General features: G+C 43.7%; 1 protein-coding gene across 3 annotated transcripts in view; it reads left to right on the top strand.

The window, feature by feature from the left end:
- Positions 1–12,382, top strand: part of LOC120063278 (ATP-binding cassette sub-family A member 2-like) — a 165,949-nt gene extending 153,567 nt beyond the window's left edge. For all 3 annotated transcript variants that reach the window (XM_039013558.1, XM_039013557.1, XM_039013556.1), the window contains 14 exons: positions 1,625–1,740; positions 2,424–2,571; positions 2,832–2,955; positions 3,147–3,279; positions 3,748–3,868; positions 4,071–4,249; positions 4,714–4,855; positions 5,037–5,171; positions 5,668–5,771; positions 6,021–6,113; positions 6,644–6,746; positions 7,436–7,573; positions 7,828–8,037; positions 9,212–12,382. In XM_039013558.1, the coding sequence (XP_038869486.1) occupies positions 1,625–1,740; positions 2,424–2,571; positions 2,832–2,955; positions 3,147–3,279; positions 3,748–3,868; positions 4,071–4,249; positions 4,714–4,855; positions 5,037–5,171; positions 5,668–5,771; positions 6,021–6,113; positions 6,644–6,746; positions 7,436–7,573; positions 7,828–8,037; positions 9,212–9,247 (1,782 nt within the window). In that variant the 3' untranslated portion in view covers positions 9,248–12,382. The remainder of the gene's footprint in view (positions 1–1,624; positions 1,741–2,423; positions 2,572–2,831; positions 2,956–3,146; positions 3,280–3,747; positions 3,869–4,070; positions 4,250–4,713; positions 4,856–5,036; positions 5,172–5,667; positions 5,772–6,020; positions 6,114–6,643; positions 6,747–7,435; positions 7,574–7,827; positions 8,038–9,211) is intronic.
- The last annotated feature ends 89 nt before the right edge of the window (positions 12,383–12,471 follow it).

Genomic DNA, 12,471 nt, shown 5'->3' with positions numbered 1-12,471 from the left:
TCCTAGCTGAACTACCTGGTGCCAGCAAATCTAACTGAAACTCTCCTGTCTCTCTCTGTCTCCTAGCTGAACTACCTGGTGCCAGCCAATCTAACTGAAACGCTCCTGTCTCTCTCTGTCTCCTAGCTGAGCTACCTGGTGCCAGCCAATCTAACTGAAACTCTCCTGTCTCTCTCTGTCTCCTAGCTGAACTACCTGGTGCCAGCCAATCTAACTGAAACTCTCCTGTCTCTCTCTGTCTCCTAGCTGAACTACCTGGTGCCAGCCAATCTAACTGAAACTCTCCTGTCTCTCTCTGTCTCCTAGCTGAACTACCTGGTGCCAGCCAATCTAACTGAAACTCTCCTGTCTCTCTCTGTCTCCTAGCTGAACTACCTGGTGCCAGCCAATCTAACTGAAACTCTCCTGTCTCTCTCTGTCTCCTAGCTGAACTACCTGGTGCCAGACAATCTAACTGAAACTCTCCTGTCTCTCTCTGTCTCCTAGCTGAGCTACCTGGTGCCAGCCAATCTAACTGAAACGCTCCTGTCTCTCTCTGTCTCCTAGCTGAACTACCTGGTGCCAGCCAATCTAACTGAAACTCTCCTGTCTCTCTCTGTCTCCTAGCTGAACTACCTGGTGCCAGCCAATCTAACTGAAACTCTCCTGTCTCTCTCTGTCTCCTAGCTGAACTACCTGGTGCCAGACAATCTAACTGAAACTCTCCTGTCTATCTCTGTCTCCTAGCTGAGCTACCTGGTGCCAGCCAATCTAACTGAAATGCTCCTGTCTCTCTCTGTCTCCTAGCTGAGCTACCTGGTGCCAGCCAATCTAACTGAAACGCTCCTGTCTCTCTCTGTCTCCTAGCTGAACTACCTGGTGCCAGACAATCTAACTGAAACTCTCCTGTCTCTCTCTGTCTCCTAGCTGAACTACCTGGTGCCAGCCAATCTAACTGAAACTCTCCTGTCTCTCTCTGTCTCCTAGCTGAACTACCTGGTGCCAGCCAATCTAACTGAAACTCTCCTGTCTCTCTCTGTCTCCTAGCTGAACTACCTGGTGCCAGCCAATCTAACTGAAACGCTCCTGTCTCTCTCTGTCTCCTAGCTGAACTACCTGGTGCCAGCCAATCTAACTGAAACTCTCCTGTCTCTCTCTGTCTCCTAGCTAAACTACCTGGTGCCAGACAATCTAACTGAAACTCTCCTGTCTCTCTCTGTCTCCTAGCTGAACTACCTGGTGCCAGCCAATCTAACTGAAACGCTCCTGTCTCTCTCTGTCTCCTAGCTGAACTACCTGGTGCCAGCCAATCTAACTGAAACTCTCCTGTCTCTCTCTGTCTCCTAGCTGAACTACCTGGTGCCAGCCAATCTAACTGAAACTCTCCTGTCTCTCTCTGTCTCCTAGCTGAACTACCTGGTGCCAGACAATCTAACTGAAACGCTCCTGTCTCTCTCTGTCTCCTAGCTGAACTACCTGGTGCCAGACAATCTAACTGAAACTCTCCTGTCTCTCTCTGTCTCCTAGCTGAACTACCTGGTGCCAGCCAATCTAACTGAAACTCTCCTGTCTCTCTGTCTCCTAGCTGAACTACCTGGTGCCAGCCAATCTAACTGAAACGCTCCTGTCTCTCTCTGTCTCCTAGCTGAACTACCTGGTGCCAGCCACGTGCTGTGTCCTTATCCTGTTTGTCTTTGACCTTCCTGCGTACACATCCCCAACCAACTTCCCCGCGGTCCTCTCTCTCTTCCTCCTCTACGGGTGAGTTTACTTTACTTTCCACACGGCACGTATTTTCTCTACCCACTCAGTTCATCCCAAATGGCATCCTTTCCCCTATATAGTGCACTACTTTTGACACAGGGCTCTGGTCTAAAGTAGTGCACTATGTAGGGAATATAGTGTTATTTGGGACACACACTTTCTTGCTTTACTTGGTAAAGCTTGTCAAGAGGAAACCGAGTCGTCACATTCACTAGTGTGTAATGCCACAAGAGGCCCCCTGTGGTTGCCGGAGCCAGATCTTCATTTCCATCATCATTTATGACAGAACCTGAGGGGGGAAAGCATAGACATTGTGCCCTTGATGACATATTTTAAGAACAGTAATGCATTATGCATAACTGTCCTTGACGATATCAAGAAACTGTAATGCATACTTAATGAATATGACCTGTTATATCACTCTGTATCTCTCTCTCTCCCTCTCTCTCTCCCCCCTCCCTCTCTTCCCCCCTCTCTCTCCTCCCTCTCTTTCCTCCCTCTCTTTCCCACCCACTCCTCCCTCTCTCTTTCTCTCTCTTTTCCCTTTTCCCTCCCTCCCTCTCTCTCTCTCTCTCTCTCTCTCTCTCTCTCTCTCTCTCTCTCTCTCTCTCTCTCTCTCTCTCTCCCTCTCCCTCTCCCTCTCCCTCTCCCTCTCCCCCTCCCTCCCTCCCTCCCTCCAGGTGGTCTATAACTCCTGTCATGTACCCTGCCTCCTTCTGGTTCGAGGTGCCCAGCACGGCCTATGTGTTCCTCATAGTCATCAACCTCTTCATAGGAATCACTGCCACTGTAGCCACCTTCCTGCTGCAGCTCTTTGAGCATGACAAGGTGTGTTTCTTACTCTATTGACGGTATAACAACAGTTAGAGCTAAGGTTGCAGAGTTCCTGTAACTTTTCCAAAATTCCCAGGTTTCCAAGGAATCACTAAGCAGGAAATATGGAATCCTCCAACCAGGATTTTTGGAAAACCTAGGGATTTTAGGAAAGGGAACAGATATCTGCAACCCTACAGCAGTTCCAGCAGTATTGTTATGATTAGATCTAGTATATTTAACATGACTACCTCACACTGCTTTGGTCTCTGCAGGATCTGAAACTGGTGAACAGCTACCTAAAGTCCTGTTTCCTTATCTTCCCAAACTACAACCTGGGTCACGGCCTGATGGAAATGGCCTACAACGAATACATCAATGAGTACTATGCTAAAATAGGTGCGGTTACATTCTAAATGCTATTCCAAGTACCTGCAGTACATTTGATATCTGGGCTAATAATGTTCAATCTATAGCACTTTGAGACTTTGTGTTAAGCAGTTTGGGACAACTGCTGATGTAAAAAGGGCTTTATAAATAAAAGTAATTGAGAAAAAAAAAAAAATCTCTCTTTATTATGTCTCTCTCAGGTCAGTTTGACAAGATCAAGTCTCCATTTGAGTGGGATATTGTGACTCGAGGGCTGGTTGCCATGACAATCGAGGGCTTTGTAGGATTCTTCATAACCATCCTGTGCCAGTACAACTTCCTCAGAAAACCCTCGTGAGTGTGTGTGTGTGTGTGTGTGTGCTATATGTGCAGTGTGGATGCATTAGTGTGTGTGTGTGTATTACACTAAAAAGATCCACTGCAGTGTTCTAGTTCCATGCTGTCCCTGTGTGTGTGTGTGTGTGTGTGTGTGTGTGTGTGTGTGTGTGTGTGTGTGTGTGTGTGTGTGTGTGTGTGTGTGTGTGTGTGTGTGTGTGTGTGTGTGTGCGTGCGTGCGTGCGTGCGTGCGTGCGTGCGTGCGTGCGTGCGTGCGTGCGTGCGTGCGTGCGTGCGTGCGTGCGTGCGTGCGTGCGTGCGTGCGTGCGTGCGTGCGTGCGTGCGTGCGTGCGTGCGTGCGTGCGTGCGTGCGTGCGTGCGTGCGTGCGTGCGTGCGTGCGTGCGTATATTACACCAAAAAGATCCACTGCAGTGTTCTAGTTCCATGCTGTCCCTGTGTGTGTGTGTGTGTGTGTTTTATAACAGGAGAGTACCAGTCAGCAGCCAGCCCATAGAGGACGATGATGAGGATGTGGCCTGTGAGAGAAGGAGAGTACTGAGAGGAGAAGCTGACAACGACATGCTGAAGATTGACAACCTCACCAAGGTCAGACAGACACAGAGATCCCCTTTATTTAACTCCAAATGGTATCCTATTCCCTATCTAGTGCACCATAGGGCCCGGTCAAAAGTGGTTCACTATATAGGCAACAGGGTGCCATTTGAGACACAGCACACTCTATTCAAGGTCAACAGAGTCTCACAAGGTGTTAATGTTATCAATGAATTCAATGTCCTGTGTCTGTCAGGTGTACAAATCGAGGAAGATGGGGCGTATCTTGGCTGTGGACCGGCTATGTTTGGGCGTGCGTCCTGGGGAGTGTTTCGGCCTCCTGGGTGTGAACGGAGCAGGGAAGACCACCACCTTCAAGATGCTGACTGGAGACGAGAGCACCACGGGAGGAGAGGCCTTCATAGGGGGGAGCAGGTACTTTACAGATGCACCGGGGTTGCATCCCAAATCGCACCCTATTCCCTTTATAGTGCACTACTTTTGATGGGCCCTGATCAAAAGTAGTGCACTTAATAGGTAACATGGTGCCATTTGGGATGTACACCAGATGGGTCTTTAAAGGTGATTTGGCCATTTAAAAAAAACATGCTCACATGCACCCATCACTTTCATTGATTGTTAGCTTGTGGTGGCTAAAGTTAGCTGAAGTTTGTAGTATCAGAGCCGCTATTCAAAAAGTATCTCAGAGTAAGAGTGCTGATCTGAGATCAGTTTAGCCTTTTAATCCATAGTGAAAAGACTACATGGACAGAGAGGACCTGATCCTTGATCAGCGCTCCTACTCTTAGATGCTTTATGAATACGGGTCCAGGTACTGTTGATGTTGTTGTTGTTGAGAGATTCACGAGGCTCCCTCTGTCCATGTGTTGTGTTGTCAGTATCCTGAAGGAGCTGTTGAGGGTGCAGCAGAGCATTGGCTACTGTCCTCAGTTTGACGCCCTGTTTGAAGACCTGACAGCCAGAGAGCACCTGGAGCTGTACACACGCCTCCGGGGCATCCCCTGGAAGGACGAGGAAAGGGTATGGCTACTACGCACACACACACACACGCACACGCACACGCACACGCACACGCACACACACACACACAAGAATGAACGCATGCACTCACACACTCCACATTACGCATTTTACAGTGTGATTTTACTGAATCATTGTTGTTGAAAAGTTCCTCTATTTATTTCCTTTTGTCCTTTCCCAGGTGGTCTCATGGGCCCTGGAGAAACTGGAGCTGTCCAAGTATGCAGACAAGCCCGCTGGCACCTACAGTGGGGGAAACAAGCGCAAGCTGTCCACTGCCATCGCCCTCATCGGATACCCCTCTCTCGTATTCCTGGTTAGACTCTACCTCATCGCCACTCATTAAAAGATGTATCACTATGTTGTGATCTTCCACTCTACACATAGAAGTGGCAGGTAGCCTAGCAGTTGGACCAGTAACAGTGAAGGTCGCTAGTTCAAATCCCCGAGGCGACAAAGTGAAACATCTGTTGATGTGCCCTTGAGCAAGGCACTTAACCCTAATTGCTCCATGGTCACCGTTGATAATAGCTGACCCTGGCTGTGACCCCACTCTCAGAGGGTGTCTCAGGGAGAATTGGGATATGGAAAGAACATATTTCCATTTCACACATGCGTATAATACATACTTTTATGTGTGAAATAGGACAAATATAAGCACCCACCTAATTATTATTATTACATACTGTAGATAGTTTATCCAATTATTCTGGTCTGGATAAGACAGGAGACAATCAGCTCTGATTGTGTCCTATTCTTTGTGGGACAGGATGTAAATAACTCAGATGCCGTTCTGTGTGATTATCCTCCAGGATGAACCCACTACAGGGATGGATCCTAAGGCCCGCAGATTCCTCTGGAACCTCATCCTCGACATCCTCAAGACGGGACGCTCTGTGGTGCTGACATCACACAGGTGGGACACTCATTCTCATCAGACATGTACTGCATACTATGTGTTGCTAATATGCATACTAATACCTTTATTATTGAGGTGTCTGGGTAATAATTGTGTATTCCCAGCCTTGCATTCACACCTGCACTAGTTTGTTTCTACCTGGTTCTGATGCTGCTGATAGAGGTGACTGTAAATCCCTCTGGATTAGAGTGTCTGCTAAATGTCTGAAACGGGAACTGTGAAATGGGAATGTCTCTGTGTCTGCAGTATGGAGGAGTGTGAGGCTCTGTGCACCAGACTGGGCATCATGGTCAACGGCAGGTTCAAATGCCTGGGTAGCATCCAGCACCTCAAGAACAGGTCAGAAGTTCACACACATACGCACGCACACACACACACACATACGCACGCACACACACACACACACATACGCACGCACACACACACACATACGCACACACACACACACACACACACACACAGCTAATGGGCATGCTCTGGCCTTTCTCTGTTGCTAGGCCAACCAGAAGTTAGAGACATATGGCATGCCAATATAGTCTGCAATCACCTCTGAATGACTTTTTTTTAACTTCCTCCACCCTTTCAACTTGTCGTTTTTTCCAGATTGTTACACATCCTGTTATAAAAAAAATATATATATATATATATAGAGAGAGAATTATGTAACATCTATTTAACTAGGCAAGTCAATTATATGTATTCTGTGACTCCTTCTCAATTCATACTTCCTCATATCCTTTCTCCTCATCTCCTTCTCATAACCTATTGGATAAAGGAGCCAAGGAGATAGTATACAAAGAATCAAGGTAAGAGTCATTGACCCAGGGTGACTTGTCAACTCACCCTGGTTGTGTCCCTTCCTTCCACAGGTTTGGTGATGGTTACATGATCACAGTTCGGACCAAGACCAGCTCCAGTGTGAAGGAGGTGGTGAGATTCTTCAACAGGAATTTCCCTGAGGCTGTACTAAAGGTGCACATAAAATGTCTATTTTAGTCATTTAGCAGATGCTCTTATCCAGACTTACAGTCAGCTCATTCAACTGAGTTTAGTTGAAAAAAACTACCACATATAACAGTTATTACAGTTATCACAGTTATCACAGTTATCACAGTTATCACAGTTATCACAGTTATCACAATTATCACAGTTATCACAGTCATCACAGGTGTCACAGTCATCACAGTTATTACAGTTATCACAGTTATCACAGTTATTACAGTTATTGCAGTTATCACAGTTATCACAGTTATTACAGTTATTACAGTTATCACAGTTATTACAGTTATCACAGTTATCACAGTTATTACAATTATCACAGTTATCACAGTCATCACAGGTGTCACAGTCATCACAGTTATTACAGTTATCACAGTTATCACAGTTATTACAGTTATTGCAGTTATCACAGTTATCACAGTTATCACAGTTATTACAGTTATCACAGTCATCACAGTCATCACAGTTATTACAGTTATCACAGTTATTACAGTTATCACAGTTATTACAGTTATCACAGTTATCACAGTTATTACAGTTATCACAGTTATTACAGTTATCACAGTTATCACAATTGTTACAAGCACACTCTTCTTTAAAATAGCCGCTAGAAGCAGAATCAGTGGTAGGAAGAAAAGACATTGAATTGAATCTGTTCCCAGGAGAGCCACCACACTAAGGTCCAGTTCCAGCTGAAGTCAGAGAGGATGTCCCTGGCCCAGGTGTTCAGTAAGATGGAGCAGGTGGTGGAGGTGCTGGGGATAGATGACTACTCTGTCAGCCAGACCACATTGGACAACGTGAGTTACTGTCACGCTGTGTTTGAGCCATTTCCACACGGACACAGTACAGATCATTAGATTGTAAATGTATATGCAAAATAGAGAATTCGATTTTAAATCTGTGTACGCACACACATTGATCATTGCTCCCTTTCATTTTTGTTATTTGTCTTGAGGAAGGCCTTGCAGCTCAAACATTGATGCTAAAAAATCTCAATTATATCCCCTTGTCTGTCCGTTCATTTCTCTGTGTTCTCTCCCTCTCCATCCAGGTATTTGTGAACTTTGCGAAGAAGCAGAGCGACAACCTGGAGCAGCAGGAGAGTTCCCCCCCTGGTGGAGGCCAGTCGCCACTGCAACGCCTGCTAACCCTGCTCAGGCCCCGGCTGGCCAACACGGAGCTCGACGCCCTGGTCAGCGAAGAACCGGAGGAACTAGAGAGTGATGACGATGAGGGCCTCATCAGCTTCGAGGAGGAGAGGGTGAGGAAGGAAAGGGAGGAAGGAAGGGGAGAGGGTGAGGAAGGAGAGGGAGGAAGGAAGGGGAGAGGGTGAGAGGGGAGAGGAGGAGAGAGGAATAGAGGAGAGAAAGAGGAGGAAAGGGTGAGGGTGAGACTAGGAGAGGAGGATAGAGGAGAGAAAGAGGAGGAAAGGGAGAGGGGGAGACTAGGAGAGAGGAATAGAGGAGAGAAAGAGGAGGAAAGGGAGAGGGGGAGACTAGGAGAGGAAAATAGGGGGAACAAAATGTGGGCGGAGATGGTGAGAGGGGAGGAGGGAGGAGAGGATGTGGGCAGAGGGTGAGAGGGGAGGAGAGAGAGGGACAGGAAAGAGATTAGAGGAAAGGGTAAGAGGAGAGAAAATATTTATAGGGATGTGACGCTGCATTCATAACCAAGTGGGAAGGTGGTAATTACCAGTTGTGAAGTCGTAAATATGAGTTGAATATATTCAGGTGCTTCAAACTAATTGAGAAACACTAATTGGTGTGACATCAAGGTTAAGCATTTGGGAGAAGTTGGAGCTCAGGGATGAATGAAGAGTTTCCCGCTAGGAATTAGTCCCGTGTGGCTCAGTTGGTAGAGCATGGCACTTGCAACGCCAGGGTTGTGGGTTTGATTCCCACGGGGGAACAGTATGAACAAATATTAAAATATATGCACTCACTGCTGTAAGTCGCTCTGGATAAGCGTGTCTACTAAAATGTACATGATATTACCAGTTGAAGGGCCGTTCAAATAGATTTTTCCTAGTCGAATTTACGAAATGATATGAACGCAGCGTTAGACAGAGAAAGTGGGATGGAATGTTGTCTACATAGACACACTTTGCATATCACACTTATCAACTTAATAAGTATGAAGTAAGTACTTAACTTAAAGTGATGTTGCAGAACTTTTGTATAATTTCAGCCAGTAGTTTTAAAAGTGGTGTTCATGAGACAAAATGGTTCCCTGATTTTTGTCATCCAATTGTGTACAACATCATCCGTTTCTTATAATATGTTACGTCCTGCAAAAAACAACTTTATTTATAATTTTTTTATTTTATTTATTTGTATAATATGTTATGAGTCCAATTCGTACAATATGTTACGACCCTGGACTGCATTTTACTGTATTTTATGGCTTCCTAACCACTTGTTGTTTCTACATGGCAGGTGCAGCTCTCCTTTAACACAGATACACTCTGTTGAACTGTGGAAGCTCAGAGAGCCTGGACAGACAAAGTGGGAGGAGAAACCTCAGAGAGGGGGCGTGATTGGACAGACAAAGTGTAAGGAGGAAATTCATAGGGGGCATGTCTATAGACAAATATGGGATGAGGAAATAACATGAACTAGTCAGACAGAGGAAGAGAATGTACCTGTTCATTTTTGGATTGGAAGACAACCGTCTCCAACTACCCAGGGGAAAGTAAGATACGTGTTATTTTTATCCTCAAACACCTAACAGTGACAGAGACTGAGGCATGGGACTCAGAGAATGAGATGCAGTGGGACAGAGAAGAGAATGACAGAGAAATGAAGTGAGCCTCTCAACGCTGTCACAGAGTCATCGGCCATAGTTAAAGCCTGAAGTGTCCATAAGACAAGGCCCCTGTCATCATGGGAAACATACTGCTACAGTGAGAAAGCTTGTATTTTAATGGAGATATGTTGTTATAGGAATGTCTATATGTATTTATTTTTGAGAATGTATTGATATATGGGAACACTGAAAACCAATGTGGTCTGTCTAGTAAGGACTAAAATCACAAGGCTTGATTTGGTATTCATGTTGCCTTCGCTAGTAGGTTGGCTTCATTCAATGCTGATGATGTCAGAAAATAACATATCATTGCTTCTGATATGACCACCTTACTGAGTTTAATCTTTCATCAGTTGTTTGACGCAGTGAATTAGTGGTTCATCATTGGTCAAATGTGTTCTGTCCCTGCCAAAGTACAAGGTTGTATCCTTAATGACACCCTATTCCCTATATAGTGCACTACTTTTGACCCCATAAGGCTCTGTTCAAAAGTAGTGCATTATGTACTGAAGGGAATAGGGTGCTATGGGTCCTGGTACAAAGTAGTGCACTATATAGGATGTAGGGTGCCATTTGGGACACATCCCCAGTGTTCCTATTCAACCAGAGATGATGTCCCCCCTTTAAAAAAAGAATTGACCTGCCTTGAGAGCATGCTGTCATGGAACCAGCCAAACCAGTGTTGTGTCATACATATACAGTATATACAATACCTATATTTTTCTGTGGCAAGAAGAAAGATGTATTTTAGATATTGAAATGTATATGGGACAGATGTGTGATCTGTGATTGATTTGGCAATAATGGTTTATAGAGGGAAGTAAATGACCTTTGGAAAAAGCGCCAAGTTTTGACATGAGTCCTGAATCGTTGGCCCTTTATTTGAAATCACTTTATTAGATGACTTGAGTCACAGAGGAACGCTACACTACATGTCCTGTTTTAAGAGAATGCCTCTACTTGTTGATACTGAAGGTGCCTCCTTAATCTCAAGCCTCTTCATTTGGACAGTGGACACTATATTTTTGTCTCGTCATGATAAATAGAGCACTTTCTACTGAATGTTTTATTTTGTGCTTCTACAAATCATAATGAATTGGATTCTTTCAAGAAGATCACATTTTGTACACTATGTAATAATGTAGTTAACAGTGAAGGTTATCCTCAAGATCATTGAAGTTATTGAAAACCGTGAAAATAACTTAATAATAACTCTCTCATGTAATAATTAAGGTCACGTGCAAGATGTACAATAACAAGCATACACTACTGCACTACTATCACTGTGAGACAAAGAAGTTGAACTTTCAGATCATTGTTTAGTTTGAACTTAAATGGATTGTATGATTTACAAGATGCTTTAAAGACAGTTGGCTTACCGTACGTATCTTTTGGAAGTTGGAGAACATTTAAAGAACACCGGCAACACATCATTAATAAAGGGAAAGGTTTATGTTATTGAATAGTATGTTGGCATGTGATTTGAACTGGATATTTTCATGGAGTGTTTGTGTTGTGAGGAGCCAGTTGTAATATATCATTATTCTTCTCAGAGGACACTTCATATATTTCATGGACTAATTCAACGTAATTTAACATATGTTTTGGTGATTTCTTAATGTGGGACCTACTTGACATATTTGCTAATTTTCCTTGACCTTGGTGGGGCTGTTATCCTTTTACTATTAAGTAGAGGAAACAGACTGTTGTAATTAGTTTTCATCAGAATGTAAAGTAGGTTAAATGTTTTACTGAAGTCCAGGAAATAATATGAGAACAAGAAACAATGGCTGTTTTTGAGATGTGTTAAGTAATGCTGTCTGTATATGTTTATGTGTATGTTTATGTATATGTTTATGTATATGTTATGTATCTGAAAAGCAGTAAGGAAAGATGTATTGAACTTGAAACAAACCTGTGTCCTTTAACTCAGACTGAATCAGACTAACTCAGACGTGATGCTCTACTTTAACCAGAGTTCTGTGACCTCAGACTGAATGATGACGTGATGCTCTACTTTAACTAGAGTTCTGTGACCTCAAAAGGAACATCAATGTGATTTAGGCCCATTTTGGATAATTGGATCTATTAAACTTCTGTTGCCACCCAATGTATCTCTGAGTACTTGTAAGATCAAGGTATTTGAAGTTTTCCCTGAGCAAAGCTTGACTTTTTTTTAAAAAGAGCAACATTTAGGATACTTGCACTTTCTCTTCAGCGCAGAATTCACTACATAAATGTATCTGGGGTAAAACTATTTAACACTGATGTTTTTTTGACACCAGCAAATATGAGAGTTAGGTGCAATTCTACATGGTTTCAAATACTGTATACTATGGGATGGAAATAATGGTTCAGTCAATCTAGTGAAGACTCAGCTTTGCTCTAAAGCTGAATGCTTTGGAATTTATCCAGGCAGTGTATTGTACGTGTGCATATGAATATAAATATATATTTATATGTTATGAAAATATGTCAGTTGACATTATTCTGTTGTAAAGCATCTGTTCATGTTGTTCTCGTGTTATTTTTGGACTTAAAGTAACATCTGGTCTTGTTCCTGATTTTACTGTTGTTTCTGTACTCTGTGCTTCACGTTTGGTGATCTGGATTTTTTTACCCCAAAAATTACAAATCAATCAGGTATCAGTTGGGTACTTTCTATGGTTTCGTTCCTAAATTGAATTACGGTGTTCTAGCTATACCTTGAAAACGTTAGGTATTTGGACCAAATAATTTACTGTACATGCACTTTGAAAGCTTGCATTCATTTTGCTTACAATAAAGATATGAGAATACTAGTGTGATATATCCATTTCATTTGAGGATGTCCTGAGGAGTTTTTTTACTGACATTATTCAACAGAGAAATGCAGTGATTTTCCCCAATT

The sequence above is a fragment of the Salvelinus namaycush genome, chromosome 18 (genome assembly GCF_016432855.1).
Source record: "Salvelinus namaycush isolate Seneca chromosome 18, SaNama_1.0, whole genome shotgun sequence".
Classification (NCBI taxonomy): Eukaryota; Metazoa; Chordata; class Actinopteri; order Salmoniformes; family Salmonidae; genus Salvelinus; species Salvelinus namaycush.
Note: the sequence above shows the minus strand (reverse complement) of the source record. Positions and strands in the feature narration are given on the sequence as shown.